This window comes from Kogia breviceps, chromosome 18 (assembly GCF_026419965.1).
Source record: "Kogia breviceps isolate mKogBre1 chromosome 18, mKogBre1 haplotype 1, whole genome shotgun sequence".
In the NCBI taxonomy this organism is placed as follows: Eukaryota; Metazoa; Chordata; class Mammalia; order Artiodactyla; family Physeteridae; genus Kogia; species Kogia breviceps.
Window position 1 is genome coordinate 6,382,071 of NC_081327.1, and position 19,351 is coordinate 6,401,421.

The following is a 19,351-nucleotide window of genomic DNA, read 5'->3' on the forward strand; positions in this document are numbered from 1 at the left end:
CGGAGGCGATGCAGAGGCAGAGAAAACCAGGGAGGAGGAGCCATTGGATGGAAAAGACCAGAAGACACAAGAGTCACTGCGGCCCTGTCCAAAGTTTCTTAGAGTCCCTTGTATCTATTTCACAGACACTGTGTTGTCCTGGCGCCAGCCCATGGGGCTGCTGAGTCTCAGAACTGAAATGCCTCAATAGCCCAGAAGTTGCTATTTCCTCCCTTCCTCCCCTCAGAAGCACAGCCAAGATTGGTCAGAGTTTATTGGAACCATAATAAGAGGAAAGTTCCAGATGTCTGGCATCGGTTGGGGTCCATCTGTCCTCTGTACAAGATGGAGTGGCTGCCACTTGGGCAATCAGTCCCCCATGGGCAGCCACAGGGCCTTGGTCCGTGCTGCCCGCAGCCCCAGCTCTGGGCCTGCCCCCTCGGCGTCCTGATCCCAGGCCCGCGGGCAGCCTCTGTTCACCCACACCGGCTTGAGGTTTCCTGCTGAGGCCCATTCCACAAACTGGGAGCCCTGGCGTGGGGAGATGGGGGGGGTGTCAGCATTTCCATTGGCTTGGTTGCTAAGCAGCTGCTTCCTTGGCAACAAGGACTATTATTGAGGAGGGGCCTAACGGCTTGCCTAGGCTCTGTGGCTAGAACGTTCAGCTCCTAGAAAGCAAACCTTCCAGATGCTGAGGGAAACAAGGTTGACCTTTACGGCTATGGAACTTCTTCCCCTTTAACAGCCCACACTCAAAGGAATGGGGCCGGAAGTTATTGTTGACAAAGAGTTCCCATCTGTTACCATCAGGAGGTTTAAGAGGGTGGACTGTAGGCTTCTGACACTGTTGCTAGGGTGTGGTCCTTAGCAATGGGTTGTCCAATGAGATTAGGTCTTTGGGCTAAGCAGGATCTCAGGCCTTTGTTGCTAAGGAGATCCTCTTCCTTAGCAACCAGGGCTGTAAAGGGGCAGGATCTCAGAACGTGGTTGCCAAGGAGTTTCTCCCCCTTAGCAATGGGTGTTCTAAGCGGGTGCAGCCATGTCCCCAGAAAAGGAAGAGTTTGTTACTGGAGATGGCAAAACAAAAGGTACCTGGGCAGATCCGAAATACCACAGGGCCTGGATGTCCTGGTGCAAGGCCAGGCAGCGGGTCAGGTGGTCCCGGTCTCCTGTCACCACATTCACCAGGCCCCCTGGCAACAAGGTGGCCATATCCTAGGGGATGGGATAGTGGGTCATCCAGGGTTGGGAGGGAGTCAGAGACCCCCAGGGCTGTCGGGGAGGGTGAGGAATGGGCATGTGGGGAGTGGCCATGGGGGTCCCTGAAGGAATGGGGCTGGGGTCATGACTGGTGAAGGCTCACAGTCTGGAGAGAACCATCACTGGGTCTATGAGGAGTGAAGGTTTTGTGCCAGGATGCAGGTTACCGCGGCTACCAAGGGGGTGGGGTGAAAGCTGAGCTCCTGCAGGTCTTGGGGCATCTTTCATCCATCTGCTGCTCCACAGGCTGCTGGGAGCAGCAGCAGGCAGGCAGGCGATTGTACCTGGCAGACCTCCAAGGCAGGGATGGGACAGGCCCCGCTGGGCACCAAGACCACAGTGTTGCCGTGGGCCAGAGCAGGGGCCAGCAGAGACACGCAGGCCAGCAGGGGCCACTCTTCCGGGCACACAATAGCCAGCACGCCCAGAGGCTCCTGCAGCCGAAGCACGGGGCCTTTCAGCTCTGCTACCTGCAGGGACAGGCAGGAGGTCAAGGGCGGGGCAGGGGAGCCTGACTGCCCTCCTTTGGTCTCCTCTATCACCCACCCTTTTTCTCCTCTCATCCCCAACTTTGCTTCTCCATAACAACTCCAATCATCATAATAGAACCAGGTGATATTTCAGAGCATAGACTCTGGAGCCAGATGCTGGGTTCATATCAGCTGTGTGACCTTGGGTGAGTTACTTAACCTCTCTGGGCCTCAGTTTCCCATCTTTAAAATGAGGATAATAATAGTGCCTACCTCAGAGATTTGCTGTTAAGATAGAATGAGTTAATATGTGTAGAGGTATCGAAATCTAGCCTACAGGTTTGTGTGTGTGTTTTTAAATTTATTTATTTATTTATTTTTGGCTGCACTGGGTCTTTGCTGTTGCGTGCGGGCCTTCTCTAGTTGCAGAGAGCAGGGGCTACTCTTTGTTGCGGTGCACGGGCTTCTCCCTGAGGTGGCTTCTCTTGTTGTGGAGCATGGACTCTAGGCACACGGGCTTCAGTAGTTGTGGCTCGCAGGCTCTAGAGCACTGGCTCAGTAGTTGTGGCGCACGGGCTTAGCTGCTCCGCGGCATGTGGGATCTTCCAGGACCAGGGCTCGAACCCATGTCCCCTGCATTGGCAGGCGGATTCTTAACCACTGCACCACTAGGGAAGTCCCTCATGGTGGTTTGGCTTGCATTTCTCCAATGACTAATGAGGCGGAGCATTCTTCCATGTGCTTATTGGCCATCCATAAGCAAACATTTTTGAGCCCTTGGCTACATGTCAGACATTAAATGCTCGGCTCACTTAGTTTCATAACAACTCCTCAAGGTTGGTACCACTGTATAATTGTATATCATTTATGGAGGAAGCCCAGGTCAAATGACTAGCTATCTTTCCATTATCTTTCTATTATCTCTATCCCTGAGTGTGCCCATGCCATCGCTGGAGTCACTGAATCCTCACGCTTTCTCCACTGGACCCAGCATACGTTTCAGACCAACCTAGTATCTATATTTGGCTGCATATTATATATATAAACAAAACAAAAATCACACCAAACAATACTCTGTGCAATGCACTCTAAATTTTCTATCCTGTTCTCTTTTGTTAAAGAAAGAAACAAGAACAAAAATACCAAAGCAGGGCTATGACCCACTAAATTGGTTTTATGGCCCAGTACTGGCTCACTAACGACAATTTGAAACACTACTCTATGAGGTGGGCTGGATACGCATTATACAGAGGATGAAATGAAGGTGTAGAGAGGTGAGGCCACTGGGGCCTGGACCCCCAGTCTGGCTCATTCCGGAGCCCTTCCTCTGACGCCACTCCAGACTGCCTGCCCTGTCTGCCGGCTCACAGACCCCTCTCACCTGCAGGGTGCAGCCTTGGGCCTGGACACGGGCCCCCCACGCCCGAAGCCGCCTCACGCTCAGCTCCACCTCCGCCTTGGCGACCTTGAGCTCCACTCCGTGCCTCTCCAGCCTTGAGACCAGGGTGGACTCTCGGCGTTGCAGTGCAGCTGCCAGGGCCCACAGGAGGGCTGCTCGGGCCCCTGGCGACTGGCCCACCCAGCTGTGGGTGGACAGGGCACATTGGGGGTTGGTTTCCTCATCCTGGCTCTTTCCAGGTGCCCCACCTCTGTCCACAGCTCCCACCCTGGGGGTCCAGGCCCCATAGCCCATCTGCCCGGGGAGGAGAGTGAGGGGCCAGACCCACATCCCGTCAGCCCTGGGAGCTCAGACTCCACAGCCCACAGTCCTCGGGGTCCGGACCCCATGTCCCATCAGCATCAGCCTCGTCCTGGGGTCTCAGACTCCCCTCTCTGGCACCCCACGACCCCTGGGCTATCTCATGGGGTGCCTCCATTCCTTACCCAGGGGCAGCCTGGTGAGCAGCCTCCACGGCGCCTTGGATATCCCTGGTTCCACCCTCAGCCACGTAGCCATGGAGACTGCCCTGCGAATCCCGGATGGGCCTGGAGCTCCGGGCCCCAAGAGCCTGGAAACGGCCTCCCACAAAGAGCCCATAGCGGGGTGCTGGGCTGGAGGAGGGTGAGGTGTGAGAGTGGGTGCTGGGGCAGGGACTGCTCGGACCCCATCCCCACCCCACTGGATGGACCACTTGAGCTCCCATGAGCCCCTGCGAAACCCCACGTTCCTGGCCCCCTGAGTCTCTGGGAGAGCACAGACCTTCATTTAGCAGAACTGAGACTCCCATCAGGCCTGGCGGGTGGGGTGAGCCATAAGACCCAGAATGAAATTCTCAGCAGGACTCAGGGACCCCTTGATGGCTCTCAAGAACCTCCCTCCAGTCCATGGAGGAGCCTGCCACCATTTCCCCTCTCCCCTCCCATATACTCCAGGAATTCTGAGCGCCGTAGTCCCTACAACAGCTCACCTAAGCCCTGTTTCAGGCCCAGCTGGGGTGGAGGGAAAAGCAAGGCCAAAGGTGTCATAGTTCAGACTCTCCGACAGGTAGGGCAGCCGGGTAGGGGTTCCTGAGGGCCGCAGATACTCGTACAGACCCTGAGAGAGGGACAGTGTCAAGAGAACGTGAGAAGCGCACAAGGTGGATGAAGGGGTGGTGATGGGCAGGGAGGGGTGCACTCACATCTGGCCCCCCGTGCCAGGAAGACCCACTCTCCTTGCAGCCACCTGTTGGCACTGCAGGGTCTCTGAGGCCGTGGGCATTGATCCAGACCGTGCCCATCTGGAGCCTGTGGGGAGGAGGGGACATCAGAGAGAAATGCACAAATTTGAGGCGGGGAGGGGTAGTCAGAGAGGCGGGGAGAGACCCAGAGAGAGGGGAAGACATCGAGACTGAAGCTGGGGCCATCCCAGCAGGGCCCCCCGTGTGCCCAGTGGGTGTGAACTGACCCGTAGGCCAGCTCCAGGGCCTGCCCCAGTCTCTCGCTCCATACGCTTGCACTGCCTCCTCGGGGCGTCCAGTTGGCCATGGCCAGCGCCTCCTTAGCAGTGCGGAAAGGGGAGGCCACGACCAGAGGCCACGGCACCTGGAAGGGGTGACCAGGGAGCTCAGGCGGCCTGCCAGGCCCTCCCTCCAACACCCCACCCACTAGGAGTCCAGCCTACAGCAGTCAGCAGCCCCCAGACCCAGTCCAGATGGTCACCCCGGGGGGCCTCCGTGCTGTGCCATCCATGTCCGGCTGAGGATGGGTGGATGGCCTAGGGTCTCTGAGACCCTGAGGGGCTTACCTCTGCCTGGGTACATGGAGAGGCTGGAGGGAGGTCAGAGACCAAGGATGGGGGAAAGAATGGGCTGTCTGGAGGCACACTGCCAGCCTGGAAGACCTACGGAGACAGAGAAATAGATCTGCAAGTTCACTCCAGTCCTCTCCTCCCCAGGGATCCAGGAGTCTGGACCCCAGACCCCTCCTCCCTCAGACCCAGGATCCAGACCCCCGGCCCCTCCTCCCTGAGACCCAGAAGTCCAGGCCCCCAGCCCCTCCTCCCTCAGACCCAGGATCCAGACCCCCAGCCCCTCTTTCCTCAGATCCAGGAGTCCAGCCCGCAGGCCCTCCTTGCTCACACCCCGGAGTCCAGGCCCCCTGACCCATCCCTCCCCAGACCCAGAAGTCAGATCTTGAGGTCCCTCCTCCCCAGGCACCCCAGAGTCTGCGCCCAGGCTCACCTGTGCACCCTGGCTCTGGGCCTCACGCACATAGCGCTGGGCCAGGTCATGTGCAGCAGCCCCCCGGGCCCCCATGTCCACGGCTCCGTCTAGCCCTCGGCCACTGCGAAGCCGCCCCATCCGCACCTGAAGCCGCCTCATTGTCTCATCCCACACGGACTCCTGGATGAGGAGTCTGAGTCCCCCCTGTTAGGAAAAGGGGGGGATAGGGTGGGCAAACTCAGCGCCTACGTGGGTGGGTCACATCCCCACAGAGGGCCAAGCCTGGGGAACATATGTGCACAGATCAGAGGAGGGTCAGGGAGAAGTAGCCAAGGACCAGGAGACTCCCTGAAGCCCCAAACCCCAGGGAGGATGTGGAGTTATAGAAAGCTGGTGACGCAGAGTGAAGAGAGACGCTAGAAAACTAGGACGTGGACACTCAGAAAAATGAAGAGTCCTAAAGAACAACAGACACAGAGCCCCCGAGCCTAGAAGCCCAGGAGAGCCGGGAACGTGGAGATTCAGGAACTCGAGAGGATGCGGAATCCTTCACATGCGATGGTCTACAGATAAGAGTTTGGAGACACAAAGAACTGAAAATTAAAACGAATGAAGGGACTTCCCTTGTGGTCCAGTGGTTAAGACTCTGCGCTCCCCATGCAGGGGGCCCAGGTTCCATCCCTGGTCAGGTATCTAGATCCCACATGCGTGCCGCAACTAAGAGTTCACATGCCACAACTAAAAGATCCCGCATGCCACAACGAAGATCCCACACGCGGCAACGAAGATCGTGCATGCCGCAACTAAGACCCAGCCCGGCCAAATAAATTAATTTAAAAAATAAACAAATAAAATGAATGAAGACATGGGACCCCAAGGTCTGGAGACAGACAGCCCAACCCCCAGGTCTCACCGGGCTGCGGTCAGACCAGGCTGCATCCACGATGCCCTCCACGGCCGAGTCCACATCCGCCGTCTCCATCAGTAGCAGCAGCGACTCAGCCCCCAGTGCCAGGCCCAGCTCGGGACCCTGGCCCGCCAGGGCCCGCCGTAGGGCACGGCCATCCTATGGGATCCACGCAGGGGTCAGCAGCGGGGAGGAGCATTCCAGCCCCCCAGCTGTGTCCAGACACCCTCCCAGCCCTGAAGATACCTCGATGGCTCCACAGAAGGCCACCTTCTGGACTCCAGGCTGTGAGGCCAGGACAGGCCCCAGGGAGGCAGGGCCGCTGACCACATTGAGGATCCCTGGGAACTGGCCTAGCTCCCCCGCCAGCTGGGCCACAAGGAGGGGCGTCGGAGAGGCTGGGGGCACGAGGACCACCACAGTGCAGCCTGGGGAAGGCAGGCAGCTCAAGGACCCTGGAGTCCAGACCCCCGGCCCCCTTCTCCCTCAGACCCCGGAGTCCCAAACCCCAGCCAATCATTTACCCACAGCCAGGGCAGGGCAAATCCTCCACATCATCTCAAGGAAGCAGAACGTGGGTGGCAAGATGAGACCAATCACTCCTGCAAGAACAAATGAGACTGGAGCAGGCACTGCTGGATGGTGAGGGAGGAGGGGGCTGGGGGCTGGGACTCCTGCTTCTCACCCAGGGCCTCCCAGCCTGCCAGCGCCTCCTCCTGGGTGTGTGCCTGGACTGCATGGTGCTGGAGCAGCTGCTGGGCCAGAGGGACATCCCTGTCTCGAACTTCTCGAATGGCCCGTCCAGTAACCAGGGACTCCAGGGTCCACAGCAGCCGCTGGTGCTTCTGGATCATCTTGGCCAGCCTGTGGAGCAAGCAGGGGGGGATGGTCATTTTTTTCTTTTTTCCTTTTCCTTGGCCGCCCGCATGGCTCGAGGGATCTTAGTTCCCCGACTAGGGATTGAACCTGTGCCCCCTGCAGTGGAAGCGCAGAGTCCTAACCACTGGACCGCCAGGGAAGTCCTGGAATGGTCATTTCCAACTGCCCCTTGGCCTGATAGAGTCCTGGAACACGCCCTGTGTATACCTTAAGTACAGTCCCCAGGAACCCCTGGGGCATCAGCACTGTTTACCAGTGGTGGAGGGCACCAAAGATGTATGGGAAATGTAGTCTGGTAAACACTCAAAACCTCAGGATGCTGTGTAAAGATCTTGGCCGCTTGTAACCCCCAAATGTGCTAGGAAATGAAAGCTTAGCCTTTATGTTCAATTGTCCTTTGGGAAATGGAATCTGTGTCTCTAACTTCCCCTGGTAAACAGTTTCAGGAACTTCACCAGCCCGTGAGTTGTTGAGAAATGGCACCGGGATGAGTCCCAAGGGTATGCTGGGAAACGGGCTTTGTCATTTCTAGTCCCAGCAAACAATGAGAAACGGATGTTTTAGCTGCTAAAGGCTCAAAGGCATGCTGGGAGTATGAGTCTTAGCAGCCAGTGAATTCAGTGGGATACTGGGAAATACAGAGTCTTTGTTCTCAAATCCTTCTCCGTCTCCTGGGGTCCACACCTCAAGTGCATCACCTGGTCAGATGCTGGGCCCGAAAGGCTCCAGGTTGTGTGCTCCAGTTCTCCAGCGAGGTCCTGGCAGCCTCCACGGCTCCCGCCACATCCTCCTTCTGTGCCTGGAGGCAACTGGCCAAGTTCTCTCCTGGGGAGATGAATGGGGGGAACCCAGTTGGGAGGTGGGGGGAACCCCTGTCAGAACTGCAGGGGGCTAACATTTCTGGAGCGCAGGAGCACCCCAAGGCAGTAAAGCGGGTCCCCCTACCCCACACAGGGTCTCAGTTTTATCATCTGACAAATGGGGATAAATCTATATAGGTCTTTGCTCTGACTGCCTCCCACAGGCAAGGAAGGGATTTTAGGAGACAGTGACTTCAAAAGTGTTCACAGGGACCTGGAAGCACAATTAGGAGGACTGTTATCAAGAGGAGCCAGAAATCTCAGCCTTCTCCTCCCACCAGCTGCTCCCTGCCCTCAGGGCCCTGAGCAGAGAGAATGGTATATTGTTGATGGGTACACCTGGGGCCATAGCCACCCCTTTTGCACGACTGGGGGACACCGCATACCCGTGATGGGATCCTGGCAAGGCACTGAACTCCTGTGTTCAGGCTTTAACCACTGTCCGTTAACATAGTGACCCAAGTGCCGGTCCTGGGTGTCCAGCCAGGCCTGGGGGAGGTGGAGAGAGTTCAGAAAGGGGTCTGAGAGGCTGCTGGGGGAGCTCTATCCCTACCCAGAGTCCTCTGGGAAGGGAACACCTGCCCCCTTTGCCCCATCAGTTATTTTCCCGCGTAGGAGGAAAATACACATAAACATAAAAAATACATAACATGAAATTCACCATTTTAAAGTGTAAATTCAGGGCATTTTGTATCAATACATTCACAGTTGTTGTGCAACCATCTCCACTATCTACTTCCAGAACGTCGGGAATTCCCTGGTGGTCCAGTGGTTAAGACTCCACGCTTCCGCTGCCGGAGGCCCAGGTTCGATCCCTGGTCGCGGAACTAAGATCCCACGTGGCGAGCAGCACAGCAAAAGAAAAACATCCAGAACATTTCCATCACCCCAAAAGGAAACTCCATACCCATTAAGAGCTCACCCTCCCTTCTCCCCTGCCCGAAGTCCTGGCAACCACTAACCTGCTCTCTGTCTCTATGGACTGGCCTATTCTGGACATTTCATATATAAACGGAATCCTACAATACGTGACTTTCTGTGTCTAGCTTCTGTCACTCAGCTTGGTGTTTCCGAGATTCATCCGCACTGTAGCGTGGATCAGAATTTCATTTCTCCTTAAGGCTGCATGATATTCCATTGTTTGGAGAGACCACATTTTCTTTACCCATTCATCAGCTGATGGGCATGTAGGTTGTTTCTGCCTTTTGGCTATTGTGAATAGTGTTGCTGTGAAGGTTCACGTACAAGGCTTTCTTTGAATGCGTCTTTACTTCTTTTGGGCGTATATCTCAGGGTGGAGCTGCGGGTCATATAGCGATACTCTGAGTAATTCATGGAGGAAACACCAAACTGTTTTCCACAGCAGCTGCATCATTTTACATGCTCACCAGCAACGTGTGAGGGATATCCTACTGCCTTTTACATATGGAGAATGTGAACAAAGGATTAATAAAACTTGTTCTTCTCCAAGGAGAAATGACCTTCTTGAATAGAAATGACTTTCTATTTCCCTGGAAATCTGATACAATTCAGTTATATTTCTAGACAATATTGACCCCCGACTGGTCCACCGCATCTGGACTGGGAAAACTGGGAATATACCATAAATATCCAGTGGGAAGCCAGAACTTTGGGGCTTCCTGGAGTGCTCTGCATTCTTGTGATGGGCATGTTCCTTGCCAGGACCCTTGCAATGCCCATGAGGCTGTATCACGTGGTATCCGGTTCTCTTTGGGAGGTGGGGTTTTTAAGCCAGATGACTCCCACACCTTCCACGAGCGATGGCATTCCCTCCCAGCTCAGCTGTCATTACTCGGGAAGGATGTGACCCCTACTGAAGACACGGGCCTGATGCTGCCTTGCCAGGTGCAGTTTATTTGGTTGTGAAGTGCCTAACTGAGCCCAAGGTAGGGAGTCCCTGGAGCCTGGGGCCACATGGCCTGGGTTTGAATTGTGGCTCTGAAACTTCCTTGTTGTGCAGTCTTAGCATGGATCTTAAAATACCCTGGTCTCAGCTAACCCATCTGGAAGATGGAGATAATCACAGTCTCTCCCTATCTCACAAGACAGTGATGAGAATTAAATGGATCCATACGTGTCATAGGCTCAGAACAGCACTTACTTAAGACTTCCTATTAATTTTATTGCATTTCATTCTCCCTGTTTCCTGTTTCTTTCTCTCCCTGTCTTCCCTAAATCCTTTCTAAATCCAAGACATCCTTTCCACTTTTTCCTTCTGCAAACTGTTTTTTGTTGTTTTTGTTTTTGGCCGCTGGCTTGCGGGATCTTAGTTCCCGAGCAGGGATTGAACCCGGGCCCCCTGCAGTGAAAGCGAGGAGTCCTGATCACTGGACCGCCAGGGAATTCCCCAAACTATTTTCTCTTAGCATCCCCGATGCCTTAGCCTCCTGATTTTTCTCTTACCCTACCAACTGGGCCTCCTCATTTTTCTTTAAGGTAAAAAAAAAAATTTTTTTTTGGCTGTGCTGGGTCTTCACTGGGGCGTGTGGGTTTCTTCGCTGTGGGCTTCTCCCTAGTTACGGCGCAGGAGTGCAGTTGCCCCGCGGCATGTGGCATCCTAGTTCCCCGAACAGGGTTGAACTCGCGTCCCCTGCGTTGTCAGGCGGATTCTTAACCACTGGATCACCAGGGAAGCCCCCCAAATTTTTAAGGAAAGTAGAAATTCATAAGTTTCAAATTCAAAGATGCCCCCCCGACGGAAAGACACATTTTTGAAATAGTCGGGCATATATGAACGTGGGCTGGGCACTAGGTAATATTAAAGAATGACTGTTAATGTTAAAACAGCCTGGTGGTTATGTTACAAAATGAGTCCTTACCTGTTAGAAATGAAGATTCAAATACTTATGGGAAAATAACACGACATCTGGGTTTTAAATCACTCCAGGAAAAAAAAGAGAAAACAAAGAGATACAACATTGGATGAAATGTTGACGATTGTTGACATTGAGTGATGGGTAAATGGGAGTTCATAATTTAACTACTCTGCGTAACTTTGCAAAATTTCCCCCCCAAAGAAAAACAGAACCCAGAAAGAATGTTCCACAGGGTCCTGACAGGCCACCCTGGTGTGAGAAGAGGGCCCTGGTGGAGACTAGGAACTCGTGACTTGTCTAAAAAGACAGTTAGCTATTGGATCCAGATAATCTTTGTCAGGGAATGTGAGCCAAAGGTTGTCAAACTTTGGAATTTTATTTTCAAAAGAAGCTGGAATCCCGGATGTTTACATGAAATTAGTTGTCCACTAATTCACATTTTTAAAAATAAAGTTCAGGCCAAAGAAAACATGTTTGTTGGTTGAGTCTGGCCCACAGATGGTAAGATCGAGCTGGGGGTGGGGGGGATAGGGGGCATGGGCTCTGGAATCCCAGGGCTCAGGTTCAAATCTCCTTTTCACATTTTTTTAAGATGTATTGACTGTTGGCAAATTACTTACCTCTTTAAGCTTCTGTCTGCTATCACTAAAGTAATGACAATAATCCCCTCTCACAGCTGTTTTGGGGATTAAATGAGATCATGCTGAACACAGAGGCTGGCACATAGAAAGCACCCAATAAGCATAAGCTATTATCACATTATTGCTATTTCAAGATAGTCCATCTCTAACCAACCTCCATGTGTGGGAATTCTCTATACTCCATCCCAGATCCTTTTATCTGAGTCGACACTATAGTTCTAGATAATCTCATCATTCTCACCATTCAATTATCTTTCTACTATGAGGTCCCTGCCTGTAGACCTGAGGCTCAGGCACAAGTAGTATTTGACTGCTGCACATGGCCCAAGGCTTTCCCTCTCATCATCACCATGTGATAACCAAGCCCAGAGTCTTTCCCAACCTTTCTGCCACCCTACTCCTCTTGGGTTTACCATGGTGGGGGGGGGGGGGACAGAGACAGCCAGACCCAGACCCGAGGCATTGTCCTTGCCCTCTCAATACCCCAAGCCCTGTTCCTCCTGCATCTCTGCCTCATCTCTTCTCCATCTCTACAGTCCGCATCGGGCTCTGGTCTCATCTTCTTCCACGTGGACCACTCTTCTAACCTCCACTTTCCCTCCAGAGAAGCCCAAGCTTCTCACACCTAGGTGCTAGAGGGCCCTGTGAGATCAGGATGGCTCCATGGGGGAATTCTGACGGGGCTGGATAACTATACAAAATTCGAGGCACCGAAGTTATATATGGGAACCCCAAGATCGTTCTGGGGGACCCTGAGGGATCATGGGAGTCTTACGGAAGTTCTGAAATACACGGAGGGATCACGGGAGACCCACGGGGTTATTCTGCGGGGTTGAAGGTAATTACAGGATGTTCTGATGTATTCTGGGATTCCGAGAGTTCCCGAGATTATAGAAACCCCACAAGTATTGACGTGACCCTGAGGACTCACGGGGGCTCCGCGGAGGTCTCCGGACTACCAAGGGAGCCCCCCCCAGGAATTCTGAGGGACCCGGGGAGCCATAGGATATTCTGAGGAATCACGGGAAGTCTACGCGGGCTCTGAGGGTCCTCGGAAGATCACGGGAGCCCCACAGGAATTCTGAGTCCCAGGGGATCACAGGAAGCTCTGAGGCGGCCCTGAAGAATCACAGAAGCCCCTCGGGGGATTCTGAAGAATAGGAGAAGCACCACCGTGAGTTTTGGACGGTGGAACACGACAGCCACTAGGGCTCGCGAGAACAGACTAAAAGGCTAACAGGCAGCAACCGTTAAGAGTTCAAGGGAACATCCTCCGGGGTGGATCCTAAGGAGTGGCGGGAATCACGGGAGCTGAGAGGGGCGGAGCTGCTGAGCTGCCGCGGTGGATCACGGGAGTCCGCGCTCAAAACAGGGCCCGGAGGACTGGGAAGGGGGATGGGCAGCGCCGGCCGGGCAAGCCCTCACCAATGCGCATGCGTGGCTCTCCGGCACCGGTCCGTATTCCAGCGTGGTGAAGATCTCGCAGGTGCGGGATCCTGCGCGCGTCGCAGCCATCACGCTCCCAGTCCGCTTTCCACGGACTGAGGGACTCTCTCCGCAAGGGAACCTCGAGGTCTGAAGCGCGACACCGACCCCTCCTGCCCAAAGGGCGCGGCTACAGGAGATAGAGCGTAACCCCGCCTTAGGATCCGGTGACTCCGCTTATAGGTCTGCGCCGGGAAGTGTAGTTTGGAGCATGCGCATTCCTCAAAGCTGGGGGAGTGGGGAACGAAAATATGGATGCCTTCAAATAGGTACGAGGCCTCCAGATTTAGAAGAGTAGCCGTATTGGCGTCTTCCCACCACCCTGTTCATATTGGAGACCGAAAGTGCAACTTTTAGCCCGAAATATCTTTACTCGAGAATCTAATCTACCTCTGGGGACGAGATGACTGTTCAGAGATCAGAAGGGAGTCCTTTAGGATGGACACTTAACTTAAGGTTTTAAAAGTGTACCAGTTATGCCCCGTAACCTGGCCAGATGTGGCCGTAGGGAAGGAGCAGAAGTGTGGCTTTAATCCACACCGGAAGTGTGGCGTTTAGTGGCCGTCTGGATTTAGTTTTGATTGGTTGAGGTGAAGGGCGTGGCTTCAGACTTAGACTAGATTGTTCTGTGATTGGTACCGAATGCGGTTGCAGGATAGATGATGGAGCGTTGGGGTAGTCGGAAGTGTGGCGTACCCGAGTTCCTGGTTACGCAGGGACCAGAAAAGTGGCTCTCATTTAAACACTTGGCACATAGGGCTTAGAGGGCATCTAGAGACATTTGGCTCCCAAGAGATCTGATGCAGTATCTGACCTGAGTGAAACTGTAGTCTCAGGCCAGATTCTTAGATTTTCGTACAGAATTGTCGGTGTTGGGAGTCGGTTGAGGGCCCGGGAGCAGGCCTCAGAGTTCGGATCCAACCGAAGGTTGTTGCTGAGGACGCCTAGGTCTCTTCCCCAGGGCCATGGCCGACTTGAAGCTGCTGGTACCGGAGCTAAACGAGGCAGAGACGATGAGCGCTGAGACGGCGCGTTTTGAGGAGCTGCTGCTGCAGGTGCGGACTGAACGGACTTCTGGGTCCCTGAGGATTTGGGAGATTTTGTGTGTGTGTGTCTGTGTGTGTGTGTGTGTGTCTGTGTGTGTGTACGTACTCAGAAACGGGACTACAGTTCCCAGAATGCACTGGCGGGGGGCGGGGGCAACAGGGCCTACGGGAGTTGTAGTTGCTTACCTACTACTACTACTACTAGCTGTTCGCTAGTCTCTGGAAGACATGGGAGTGGGATCAGCGTTGTCCTTCGTGTTCCTCAAAGTAGGAAGGGGACATAGTATATATATCTCATGCCCTGCCTATCTCATATACGTAAAAATTGCTCACTAAACATTTGAGGAACAAATGAGGGGGTTCTGACAGCACAAACGCCAAGCCTGGACGTTGTTTTCTTTCACACAGGCCTCCAAGGAGCTCCAGCAAGCCCAGACGAGCAGACCAGAATCTACACAGATACAACCTCAACCTGGTGAGAAAGACAGAAACCCAAAGAGAGAGGGATAGAGTCCCAGAGAGAGGTGGTCACAGACTGGGGGCAGGGGACATAGGGCAAGGAGAGAGGAAGGAGACACAGTAGTGGTGTATAGAGGCCTTGGGTGATGGGAGTGAACGGAAACCCAGAGAGAGCAAGGAAGGGACTGAGATCCAAAGAGAGGAGGGATAAATTGGAAGATTGGGATTGACATATTCTCACTAATATATATAAAATAGATAACTAATAAGGACCTACTGTATAGCACAGGGAACTCTACTCAATACTCTGTAATGACCTATATGGGAAAAGAATCTAAAAAAGAGTTACACATATATATATATATGTATAACTGATTCACTTTGCTGTTCAGTGGAAAGTAACAACATTGTAAATCAACTATACCACAATTTAAAAAAAAGAGAGAGAGAGATGTGGGGTGACTAGGGGGACAGAGACTCAAAGACAGAGAGTCAGAAATCCCAGGGGCAGGAAGGGGAACAGACCCAGAAAGTGGAGGAGTAACACTCTAGGAGGGGGACAGATCGAAAGAAGGATGGACACTGAGACCCATGCAGAGACAGATGGTCAAGGACAAACCCATTCCCACCAGGTTTCTGCATAAAGACCAACTCATCTGAAGGGAAGGTTTTCATCAACATTTGTCACTCTCCCTCCATCCCTCCTCCTGCTGACTTGACTGAGGATGAGCTGCTTCAAATGCTGGAGGAGGACCAAGCCGGGTTTCGCATCCCCATGAGTCTGGGAGAGCCACATGCTGAACTGGATGCAAGTCAGTGCCTTGAGAGGACCCAGGAATCTAGCCCCCTCGGTCCTTTCTTCCCTAGAATCCAGGGCCCAGTATCCTCCTCCCTTAGGACCTAGAAACCTGGCACCCCTGTACTGATCCTTCTCCCCATGGCCTATCCCTAGCCTCATGGGCATCCAGAACTCTCACTGGACAGTCCTGGTTCTCCTCAGCCGGCCAGCCTGGCACTTCTCCCTGCCCCACCCCAGGGCAAGGGAGGGCTGGGCAGGTGCTCATTAGCTGATCTCCTGGCTCTAGGCCTCGGCCAGCCCTAACTCATCCCTGTTTTCTCCTCCACCCTCTCCCCTGTCTCTGTGTCTCTGCCTTGTCTCACTTCTGTCTCTAGAGTTTCTGGCTCTATATCCTTGTTTTTTCAATTCACATATGTCCCCTGAAGCCTCCTGGGATGAAGCTTTGGCCATTGCCCTGAGGAGTAGGGACTTACCAAAACCCAGAACCTGCCCTTGAGAAGCTGTCAGTCTTGGTTGAGGATGAAGGAGGCAGATGTGATTTCAATGTGGTGTGACTCTGTGCTGTGCTCGGGGTGGGGTGGTGGGCCTCTTCACTCCCACTGAGGGATCAGGGAAGGCTTCCTGGAGGAGGAGACATCAAATATAAGATTTCAAGGAACCAGAGCAGTTCATCAGGCCAAGACAGAGAAGAGGGTTCTAGGCAGAGAGGACAGAGGGGTCCAGAGGCTGGAGAGAAATGATTGAATTGAATTGATCAGTAATCAAGAGTGATTGGAAGAAATTTAAAGGGATGAGGTTGCTGGAGAAGTGAACTCTCTCCAGGTGGGAGGGGCAGACCACACAGGGCCTCCAGTGCCAGGCTGAAGGACTCAGTCCTCCCCCTGCGGGTGCTGGGGATCCTTGGGAGGACTATGAACTGGGGAGGGTCAGGGTCAGCTCTGGGACATGGTGGGGAAGGACCAGAGGGGAAGAGACTGGAGCTGGGAGACGAGGCTGGTATGAATCCAGACTGGCAAGTGCGTGTCTTGACTTCCTAATGTCTCTGGCTCTGTGGCTGCTGTTCTTGATTGTGTTTTCCTTGGCTGTTCCTGGGCCGTGGGGTTCCCACCGAGGGCTGGGGCCTCACCCCCTTTCTCTCCCGGCAGAAGGCCAGGGTTGTACCGCCTACGACGTAGCTGTCAACAGCGACTTCTACCGGAGGATGCAGGTTGGGGGCGGGGCTGCAGGGGAGGCCTGGGCCGGGGCCTCTCCCTCCATCCCCCAGCCCTCCCACATCTCTTCTCCCTCTTTCACTCCTAGAACAGCGATTTCTTGCGGGAGCTTGTGATCACCATTGCCAGGGAGGGCCTTGAGGACAAATACAGCCTGCCATTAAATCCAGGTGAGGGGCGGGGCCTGGGCCACAGGGAGGAGCCAAACCCGGAGGAGCTTGGGGGCGGCCCCTGGGAGAAGTGGGACTAGTGTGGTCAGGGATTATATTAGCCCCTGGGCTGTGGAGTTCAGGGAGAGGGCTGTGTGAGTCTTGGGAAGGGGGAGAGGGAGGAGGCGGGGGATTCCAGGTAAGCGGAAGGGTCTTGAGAGCCTCGAGGGGCGGGGCTAAGGCAGGCACGCTTCCTAAAGTCAAGCTTGGGGGTGTGGTCAGATCCCTGGTATCCTCGGCAGAGGGCGGAGCGTCTCCCATGAGGCTCTGGCAGTGCAAGACCCCCTTCTTCCTCTGGGGGTAGGGAGCAAGGGACACCCTGAGCCATGTGACCTTTGATCCTGTGCTCCTTCCCCACAGAGTGGCGTATATTGAAGAACAGACCTTTTCTGGGCTCTATCTCCCAGCAGAATATCCGCTCCCAGCAGCGTCCTCGGATCCAGGAGCTGGGGAACCTGTACATGCCCGACTCCCCGAGACCTGAGAAAGGGTGGGCATTCAGTGGGCTCCCTATCTCCTGTCTCCCCGACATTCTTTGGAATCTCTCCCGCCATCCTGTAGGTGTCTGTGTCCTGGGGCTCTGGGAACCCGGAGGGAGGAAAAGCAGAACTCCCTCTGGGAAGGTGTCCCGGGGCTGCAGGGCTGGGAGGGAGAAAGAGAGGGAACAGCCCCGGTAAAGACCTGGCGGCTCTTCTGAGTTCTGGGTCTTGTTCCTCCCCAGCCCTGAGAAGCCTCACGTGAACCTTTGGCTGGAGGCCCCTGACCTCCTCTTGGCCGAAATTGACCTCCCCAAACTGGTGAGTGCACCCTCCACCAGAGTAGGAGAATGAGGTCTGGAAGGGTTGGGGTCTTGGAGGGGAAGTGATGTGGGCTTGTGGTCAGACCTGTGTGAGCCGGGCTAGTGCTGCCCTCTGAGCAGGTTGCCTCCTCTGTCCCATGGGGCCCTCAGGCCCACTTCTGGTGCCGTCCTGAGGATGCCCAGTGCATCGTTAAGTGCTCAGTCATAAACCTGTAATTACTGTGTCCCACCTTTTTCTTGGGAGATGAGACTCTTTAACTATGGTATCCCGACACACGAGAGTTCTCTCACTGGTCTGTGTTCTTATTGTCCTGTTGCTGGGAAAGGAAGGGTGGGGCTGATTCCACTGCATCCCCAGGAAGGTGCGCTGGGACTGTCGCTGGAGATCGGGGAGAATCGACTGGTGATGGGGGGCCCCCAGCAGCTGTACCATCTGGATGCCTACATCCCCCTGCGAATCAGCTGTGATGAGAGCAAGGCAGCCTTCCATCAGAAGAGAAAGGTGCCTGGGGGCCTGCGGGTTGTGGGGAACCAGGAACACTCGGGGACCTGGACCCCTGGGTCTGAGGAAGGAGGGACTGGGGGCCTGGACTCTGGGTCTGAGGGGGGAGGGGCTGGGGGTCTGGACTCTGGGTCTGAGGGGGGAGGGGCTGGGGGGCCTGGATCCTGGGTCTGAGGGAGGAAGGGGCTGGGGGCTGGATCCCCAGGTCCTGAACCTCTTTCCCCTTCCTGTCTCTCAGCAATTGATGGTGGCGATGCCCCTTCTGTCCGTGCCTTCTTGACTGGGTGTCTCCCTGTGCTTCTACATGGAGGGAACAGGCTGGTGGCTTCCCTGAAATTGAAATAAACGATTTTTGCCTTTGTTCTGTGTCTGGCTAGGAGTAAATGGGGATTGGGAGGGAAGAGGGACATTGGACTGGAGTCCCATGGAGGTCACTCCCCCAGCTCAGGCCTCGTTCTCTCCCCCGATCCTCTCCCTGGTCTCCTGGCCTCTAGTCTCTCCCCTTGTTAGTCTCTCTCAAGGCCCCGGAGCTGCCCTTGCCCCACTCCTGTTCACAGCCCCTCTTTGGTTCCCCAGTGCTCCTAGGAGAAAGTCCAAGCCTCTCAGCTAGCACTCAATGTTCTGTGCTGTCTGTTTGCCTTCATGGTCCCCTTTTTTTTTTTTTTTTTTTTGCCCACTGCAGGGCACATGAGACCTTAGCTCCCCACCAGGGATCAAACCCACGTCCCCTGCAGTGGAAGTTGGGAGTACTGATCGCTGGATCGCCAGGGAAGTCCCCGTTCATGTTCCCTTTCGGCCTCTTCCAGTCACTCAGGCTAGTCATACTGAGCAGTGTCCTGACCACACCAGTTTTTTACACCTTTTCTTAGTATCTGCTATTCCCCTATTTAGTATCCTCTTCTCCAGTACACCTACCCAGGTCTACTCCAGTACCTCTGGTTGTTTGCCCTCACAGGGCACATCTCCTTACGCTACACCCATGCCCTGCCCCGACCCTCCCAGTCACCCCTTATAGTGGGCTTTTCCTGGGAAGCATTTCAAACTTGAGGCTCTCTTTGATCTTCCCTGGCTGAGTTAGAATCCTCCTCTGGTGGTCCCCAATACCCAGTGATACTCTCATTACAGCTATGTCCCCTATGGTGTGACAATACCTGACGCCCAGTAGGAACTCAATAAATATTTGTTGAGTTCATGAACGATTGCCAACACACTCTTCTTCCATAGTGAATCCTAGGAGGATAGGTAAATGCAGGAGCCTCAGTAATAGATGTTGAAAGAACAGCGAGGAGGCCAGTGTGGCTGGAACTGAGTGAATTGGGTGGGGAAAGAGGGATTAGATGGTGAGAAAGTGAAAAGTTTGGGGG

The 19,351-nt window shown here is 54.4% G+C and overlaps 2 protein-coding genes across 10 annotated transcripts; one reads left to right on the forward strand and one right to left on the reverse strand.

Moving 5' to 3' along the window:
* Positions 1 to 235: 235 nt before the first annotated feature.
* On the reverse strand, positions 236 to 13,163 carry ALDH16A1 (aldehyde dehydrogenase 16 family member A1). Of its 6 annotated transcripts, none has more exons than XM_067018733.1 (19): positions 12,903 to 13,151; positions 8,962 to 9,299; positions 8,661 to 8,826; positions 8,386 to 8,488; positions 7,838 to 7,964; positions 6,946 to 7,124; positions 6,785 to 6,862; positions 6,507 to 6,688; positions 6,267 to 6,419; positions 5,372 to 5,557; positions 4,936 to 5,031; positions 4,597 to 4,733; positions 4,331 to 4,436; positions 4,118 to 4,245; positions 3,594 to 3,761; positions 3,091 to 3,292; positions 1,524 to 1,709; positions 1,072 to 1,194; positions 236 to 510 (listed from the first exon to the last, which is right to left on the reverse strand). In XM_067018733.1, exons 3-19 carry the CDS (start codon positions 8,661 to 8,663, stop codon positions 349 to 351), a joined length of 2,319 nt encoding a protein of 772 aa, XP_066874834.1. In that variant the 5' UTR covers positions 8,664 to 8,826; positions 8,962 to 9,299; positions 12,903 to 13,151; the 3' UTR covers positions 236 to 348. The 6 variants fall into 6 exon arrangements, with proteins under 6 accessions (XP_066874834.1, XP_066874836.1, XP_066874838.1 ...); XM_067018735.1 differs by lacking the exon at positions 8,962 to 9,299 and adding an exon at positions 10,840 to 10,901 and having other exon boundaries at positions 12,903 to 13,103; XM_067018737.1 differs by lacking the exons at positions 8,661 to 8,826; positions 8,962 to 9,299 and adding an exon at positions 10,840 to 10,901 and having other exon boundaries at positions 12,903 to 13,163.
* Positions 12,901 to 18,347, forward strand: PIH1D1 (PIH1 domain containing 1). Of its 4 annotated transcripts, none has more exons than XM_059046148.2 (10): positions 12,901 to 13,145; positions 13,924 to 14,017; positions 14,417 to 14,483; positions 15,100 to 15,279; positions 16,412 to 16,473; positions 16,566 to 16,647; positions 17,047 to 17,176; positions 17,408 to 17,483; positions 17,844 to 17,987; positions 18,226 to 18,347. In XM_059046148.2, the coding sequence occupies exons 2-10, from the start codon at positions 13,928 to 13,930 to the stop codon at positions 18,265 to 18,267; spliced, it is 873 nt and encodes a 290-aa protein (XP_058902131.1). In that variant the 5' UTR covers positions 12,901 to 13,145; positions 13,924 to 13,927; the 3' UTR covers positions 18,268 to 18,347. The 4 variants fall into 4 exon arrangements, with proteins under 4 accessions (XP_058902131.1, XP_058902129.1, XP_066874840.1 ...); XM_059046146.2 differs by having other exon boundaries at positions 12,904 to 13,145; positions 13,911 to 14,017; XM_067018739.1 differs by having other exon boundaries at positions 12,919 to 13,231.
* Positions 18,348 to 19,351: the final 1,004 nt, after the last annotated feature.